The sequence below is a fragment of the Poecilia formosa genome, unplaced genomic scaffold (assembly GCF_000485575.1).
Source record: "Poecilia formosa unplaced genomic scaffold, Poecilia_formosa-5.1.2 Scaffold2297, whole genome shotgun sequence".
In the NCBI taxonomy this organism is placed as follows: Eukaryota; Metazoa; Chordata; class Actinopteri; order Cyprinodontiformes; family Poeciliidae; genus Poecilia; species Poecilia formosa.
This window is the reverse complement of record NW_006802236.1, coordinates 8,143-15,354: the sequence shown is the minus strand read 5'-3', so window position 1 is coordinate 15,354 and position 7,212 is coordinate 8,143. Positions and strand designations below refer to the sequence as shown.

The following is a 7,212-nucleotide window of genomic DNA, read 5'->3' as shown; positions in this document are numbered from 1 at the left end:
ACAGAAACCAAAAGGAGAATCTGAAACCTGATAGCTCTGTTGTTTTTATGTCTTCAACAAGAGAACATTTTGTGCGTTAACTTCGTCGTTCCCTGTTTTAAACCATGAATACATTCTGCACATCGGTTCTGTCATAATGGATGAGTAAAACCTTCACTAACTACAAATAATTACAGCAATGTTCACACTTCAAACATAAAATATGATATATGTTTTATAAAAAAAAACAGAAAAATGTGTGAATCTTCCCGTCGTATGGGCTGTGGGAGGTTAGATCGGCGTAACCTCACTCCCCTGTTTTGAAGGGCGTTGCTGCGGAGACGGCCGCATCCTCCACCTGTTACAGGTTGGATTTCACTGGGCTCAGTGATATAATTCCTTGCAGGGACGGAGCAGATTGGGTTTAGATTTTTATGGCGAGCTTGCACCACGAAAGGATTTTGCCCGGTTATAGTGCCTCGTAACTTTCCTCGCCGTGCCGCCTCGCCATGTGTTGCTCAGTGGAATCCGCTCCCAGTTCTGGAGTCGGAACAGTTCCCCCTCATCTTTTATTGACGTTTCCCTTCAGTCCACCGGTTAGCCCCTGCTGCCTTATCTCTGCAGCCTTTTCAAGACAAAAGCCAACTCAGACTGGAGCTGCACACTGGTTGCCATGGAGACTGTCAAAGAGCGCGTGTGTGTATGTATGCGCGTTCATGCATCTGTCACATGCGATCATGGGAGCGGTGGTGTCTCTCGCGACCCGTCGGTCCGCTTGTCGTTGGCTGTTTGGGCCCAGTTTGGAGGTCTGGTTTCCTCCCTGTGTGTGTGTGTGTGTGTGTGTGCGTGTGTGTGTGTGTCCGGTGCTCAGTTAGGAACACGACTTCATAGGCTCAGCCGGAGACGGCAGCTGTTAATTAACACTCACACACGCTGCAGTCTGAACCCACAAAAGAAGCCTCTCCTCTCGGGCTCCGACACTCGTCTTGTTACTCGGCAACGCGGCCGAAGCTTTCAGGCGAACACAACAAGTCTCAGAGTGTGTATCCGTGTTCAGGGGAGTTAAATGTGTGAACACTCACCAGCGGAGCGTCGCTCTGGCAAATCATGCAGAAAAGAGATGAGTTTCTGTTTCCATGCAGCAAGGCTGCTGAATGTTTTATTGNGTAGCCTGGTGCCCGCCAGGCTTAGAATACTAATATTCCTTATATTTCCTTGGTTTCTGGAGGCATGTGCAGAGGTATGATGACAATTGGAGTGCTTGGCAAGCATTTTTGTTGTTTGTTCCTCTAGCTGTGTTTCCATTAGCCACATAATTGCACAGTTTGACAGTAAGAAAATAAATTCATTTAATGGAAATACAGGAATTTTGAAAAAAAGTAATTTCTCTATAAAACGTTTTGGTGCCAGGATGAGGTGTTTTTTAGCCATATCAAAGTTGGTTTATTTCGCAAAACTCCGATGGAAACACTTTTTTGGATCACGAGTCATGTGATCAACAACCAGGTGTTGCCTCTGCCACAAACTGCAAAGAAGACGACAACAGGAAGTAGTTGGAGGATGATGGTGTGGGTTGTTTTACTGACTTATCATGTGAACCAGTTTATTCACGTGTGATTTTTTTTTAAAACTGTTTCTTATTTAATGAAAACAGAGCGATTGAAATTTTTTTTGTCATTTTAACTTTATCTGGATATCGTCAAAGTTTTGTGCACATTTGTGATGAAGACTCAGCTTCTGTCTGTAGCACCACAGTCCTGATGATAATCACTTCGTTTTACTTTATACTTTTGTCTTTTTTTTTATTGTTGAAGAGAAAATAAAATCCGTCTTGACTTGAACTTATATAAAAATCCGACTTTCATTGTATTTATTCAGCCATCTGAAGGACTTAACTCGATTTTTTGCATCCACCAGAGTGTCTGGAGGGCTCCTCTCAAACAGTCTGCGGCTCTGAATGTGCATCTATTGTTCTGTTTATGAATCAGTCTGTGCAGATGTGCTTAAGCAACCTTCAACTCTTCCTCTTCACAGTTGAGTTCGAGCTGAGGAGAGAGATCCGCAGGCTGCAGGAATACAGGAAGGCAGGAATCAAGTCCTTCTGCAGTGAGTTGAGTTTGAAATTTTCACTTTTTGGGACCAAAAACTTCAAGTATAAACCTGAGTGTTTGTTTATGGTTCTCATATTCAGGACACTGGACACATTTTGTAAACATTCCTGCACTCTTATGGACATTTGAGAGAAAGATGTGATTTCTACAACAATTGCAGACACATTTTCTGAATACAGAGGAATTTTCCAATGTAAATATCAAAAGTTATGTGTAGTTTTATATTTGTGGCTATTTAGGAATGATGAGCTGAGAATTTTTGGATATCCTAGAATCTCTGTACTCTAACAACACAATTTTTCTCTCTAAAAGAGATGTGTCTTAAATCTTTGTCCGACTTTAACAATAAATGTTGGGAAATGGCCTCAGTTATGAAAACGCTGCCTACACTGTTGAAGCAACAACTTAATCGTCTACAATCCAAAGGTCAAACTGTGTCTTCAACTGAAAATATTACACACACAAATTCAGATGAACTTTTGTCATTTTTCTTAATCTTCCTTTAATATTTAGTTTGTCTCCAGGGTTCAGTTGGATTTCTTTGGAGTTATGTATTAGAAAAGTATACAGGAAAGATTTTTGATTTAGATGATGTTTGACCTATTGCAAAAGAAATTAATCAATTAACCACATGAGGAATTAAAATGAGCTCAATAATTTCCATTTTGATGACTGATATTTTTTTGAATGGCATTTTTGTTGACAGATTCATGGCATCCATTTTAAGTTTTTCATTCCTGTTTTTATTTATTGATTTTGGTTGTCATGTTTTATTTAGGATATTTAATGTTTATACCAATGTTTAGTGTCCTTTACAAAACTAAAGTTTATTAGTCTTGAACTTTCATTGCTACTCTACTGTTGACACTTCACTTAAAATGGCCGCAAAGAAACAATATTATTGTTTATCGCAATAATTACTGGGACAATTTATCGTCCAGCAAAATGTTATGGTGACAATATATATTGATATATATTGATGCTGTATGTATAAAAAAGTAACAGTATAATAAGCTGACACTTTTCTCAGTCTATGCTTTGTATTCTTGCCATTGGCAGGGATTTAAATATTTATTTCTATACTAGCTTTGTTTTGTTTTTGCTTCTTATGTTTTTCTTTACAGCATTACGTTTTTTCTTTTCTTTTCTTATTTTACTTGTGTAAAAAAAAAGGTTAAAAATGACTGAAACATATAGATATATATTAAATAAAAACAAACCAAAAACATTTAAGGTGGCATTCCTTTGCTGGTTACTGTTGCATTAACCCGTAGGCAATGCATTGCACTGCTTTCCACTGTTGTCTGGAGCAGTTACCAGCTTGCTGTGGCTCCACATTTGAACTCTTCCTCGTACGTTTTCCATCCACCAGGTGCCAAGGTGTACGAGCGAGTGAAGAGGATGCGCGAGGACGAGAGGAGGAAGAGGACCATGCTGAATGACGTTCTGCAGTACATCCAGGATGGCAGAGCGTGTCAGCAATGGCTCAGCAAGCAGGCAGCCATGTGAGCGTCCAACGGGTCTGCGCGCTGATCTGCGTGTTATGCTGCAATAAGCCCCATCCCCACCTTAGCGTGTGCTGCCATTTCAACACGTGCCACTCCGATTTCGTTTTGTTTTGTTTTGCTTCATCGTCGTCATTTCCACTGGCTGCAGTCCAACTTCCACCTCTAAATAAAAACTCTCAAATGGAATGACTCATCTTTTTTTTTATTTTTTTGGATGACATTCTGGAGTGAGAGAGTGAGAGTAGTGAACAGAGAGGCTGCATAAAAGTGGGATGTGTGTCTGCATAAACACAGCAGCAGAGATAATAAGACTTTTTCTTCCTCCTCTTTGTTACAGAGATGCTGGCGTCACTCCAGCTGTCACAACAATCACGGTGTCAGGTAGGAAGTTTCTCTCCTAGTCTTCCTCTGCGCTCCATCCTCTGTGTCATCTCAGCGTGGCTCCAGGGCTCAGCCATAACAATAAAGCTTTTCTCCTTAAATACTCAAAAATACACTTTCGCACGCATATTTATTCTGCTCTTTCTCTCGTTTAAAATAGCATCGGTTTTCTTTGCTCCCAGAGCTTAAACTCCTACATCTCTGCATGTGCAGGAGTTGGCAAAACTCTCATGTCTCTAGACCTTTAGTTTTATTTAAATGAGACAGAATTTCCCAGATGGTATTGCAGTATTATAGATCTATTCAAGACTCTACTAGAGTATATGAAACTATGCTAAAATATGCTATACTATGCCATACAATGCTATATTGTGCTATAACATGCTTTCCTATGCTATACTATACTGCACTGCTACACTGTTATTCGATAGTACATGCTTAGTATATGCTAAACATATAGCATATACTATAAGTTATATGTATATAGCAAATACTCATAGTAGTTTAGTACAGCCTGGAGTGGTATAGTCTGCTATAGCTGGCTATACTATGCTATTCCATATTGCTATAAATATACTTGACTACATTATGTTATGCTATGTATTATGCTATGCCAGACTATGCTATGCTATACTATACTGTACTGTTCTATACTATGCTATGTTACATTATACTTGACTATATAATGTTATCCTATGCTTTGCTATCCTGTATTATACTTGATTATATTATGCTATGCTATGCTAACCTATAGTAGACTATACTACCTATAGTAGACTATACTACTATAGGTCAGGCTATGTTCTACTATAATATACTAGGCTATAAAATGCTAAACTATGCTGTGCTACACTACACTAGACATATGCTTAGCATGGTACAGTATAGTTACTGTACCATGCTAAGCTAAGCTATGCTTAGCTTAGCTGTAAACCTCTGTGGTAGGTTTACAGAGCCTGTTGAGATAAGTCATATTTTATTACAGTAGCATATTGTGAAACTGAACATTTTAGAAAACAGTAAGCCTTAATTTCACCGCATTAAGTCAGTGGAGAAAATCACAAGTTACACAAGTTAAGAAATTATTATTTTTAACACAATCAACTGTGCTACTGAGCCATTTTACGCTTTGTAACGTTTTGTTCCCCTGACAGTGAACAGTCTGTTGTCTGATGTTTAAAGCAGCGTTGTCGTGTGAACTGACTGTTTTAAACTTTGTTGCATGTCTGCTGCTCAGCAACAGGCAGGCGGAGCGCTCCTCCTCTCAACCTGACCGGACTTCCAGGGACAGAGAAGCTCGACGAGCGTGAGAAGGAGGTACGGCCATGACAGCCTCACACACTGCAGACATCCAGTGTGTGGATGTCTGCACACACTGGACACTGCAGAGGCCTTCTCTGTGATTTTTAAAACCCACCTGCTTCAGATACATTTAAATTGTTTTATGCCAAAATTTGCAATGTGCTTTTGTGGATATCTACAGGAGAAACTTTGAGAAAAGCTGCCAAGTCCGTCCCGGTGTTTTGTCTGCATAGGCAGAATGGAGACTGCTCACTGTTTTCTAATGATCTAAGCCAAAGGTTTACCTCTAAATTTCCATAAAACCTTATCTGGTAATCATAAGAGGTTAGAGCAGCATTTTTCCAGGAGTGACCATGACCTCTGCAGCTCACCGGATAAAAGTAGCACATCCAGGTCTTTTCCTAGCCTAAAGAAAGATGAGATTTAACTCAGAAGAAAGAAATTGTCCCTTTATGTGAGACTTGAAGGAGATAATCATCAATAAAGATTCAGCTTTCTCTTTATCAGGAAATCTCTGTGAGCATCAGACTGTTTAACCTCAGTGAATTCGTGCTTTCAAAGCTCCTGTAAAAATTAACAAGTAGCTTCATTATTCAGTTAACCAACCCGAGGCTGCTATTGTGTTGCTCAGGAACATTTGCTACAAGAACTCCCAAGTTATTTGTTGCCATGGTCACCCGGAACCCTAGCGTTAATCTCAGTGATTTCATCTCTGGCTCATCTGCAGTCGGGTGTTAGAAAGGTTAGAAAGTTTTGTTCTGTCACAGAAGCAACCTGTAGGGCCAAACTTCCCGATGCTGCCTAAATGTTTATTTCACCGTGACTCTCTGTGGATCTTTAACTTATACCTCAGTTAGTTTCATAACAGTGTTTTGTTGCACTTTAAATTTTGTTCATTGGGCCCTGCCATAGCAACACATAAGAGAGCATTGAAATGCCTACAAAGTAAGGCATTTCAACAAAAAAAACCTTTTTCACTTTTCTGAAAAATGAACCAACTGCACAATTCTTGTTAAGTAGTATACGATAAGTAATATTTCAAAAGAGGACAAGAAATCTTATATTTTTAGAACAATAACAATATTTGTTGTTAATCTGTTGCTAAGAGATGAGCGCAATTTCTGGTAAACAAGTGCCTTGAAGTAAACATCTAATTTTTACTTTTGCAAAATTTATCAACTGTAAATTTCCTGTGTCTAAGCACATAAACAGTATTTCAACCGATCTCATGTTTTATAAATAATAATATTAAGAGATTACCTTTTTTTTCTGGTAACGAACTGCCACGAAGTATAAATCAGATTTTTACTTTTGTGTTGAATGTTTGTTTTATAATATATTCACCACCAATGACAAAAAAAAANTGTTTTTTTTTTTTGTATTAAGGTTTTAATCACCTTTAAATGTTGCTACATTAGTGATTTCAATATTTCCCCTCTCCAGATTGAGAGCTCTGAGAGGCAAACTTCTACATAGACAATTAAAGATCTTTTTATTGACTGTATTACGCAAGCTGAGCTGTGTAAAGACAGCCTGAGTGTTAATAGCTTTTTGTGTAATCAGTGGTTTTGGATGAGAAGTGAAGATCCATTCGGCTGCAGGGAGAGAATTTGTTCCCTGCAGCCGCCTCAGGAGATCGTATCAGCCCCGTCTCCACAGAGCGGTCGTGATAACAGGTGCAACAGCAGCGCACAGGCAGGGTTTTATTCTGATCATGGGCGTGTATCCCCCTGCCAATGTGCTAAATCTACCCGCCGGGTCTCTTGAAGTCATACTTTGATTCCTAAACAATTCCTGTGGTTTAAGAAGTAGCTGGACCTCCATCGACCCCGTTGACTGCAGCGCTGAATCGTTTCACAAGCCAAGGATAAAAGGTTGGGAAGGTGTCGCTGTTTTCCTTTGTCCGTCCCCCCGTGTCGAGCATAAATAGG

General features: G+C 39.5%; 1 protein-coding gene across 1 annotated transcript; it reads left to right on the top strand.

Moving 5' to 3' along the window:
- Nucleotides 1-1,486: 1,486 nt before the first annotated feature.
- Nucleotides 1,487-6,528, top strand: LOC103133141 (transcriptional adapter 2-alpha-like). The gene is made up of 4 exons (XM_016667758.1): nucleotides 1,487-2,085; nucleotides 3,463-3,595; nucleotides 3,936-3,979; nucleotides 5,217-6,528. Exons 1-4 carry the CDS (start codon nucleotides 1,959-1,961, stop codon nucleotides 5,306-5,308), a joined length of 396 nt encoding a protein of 131 aa, XP_016523244.1. The 5' UTR covers nucleotides 1,487-1,958; the 3' UTR covers nucleotides 5,309-6,528.
- The last annotated feature ends 684 nt before the right edge of the window (nucleotides 6,529-7,212 follow it).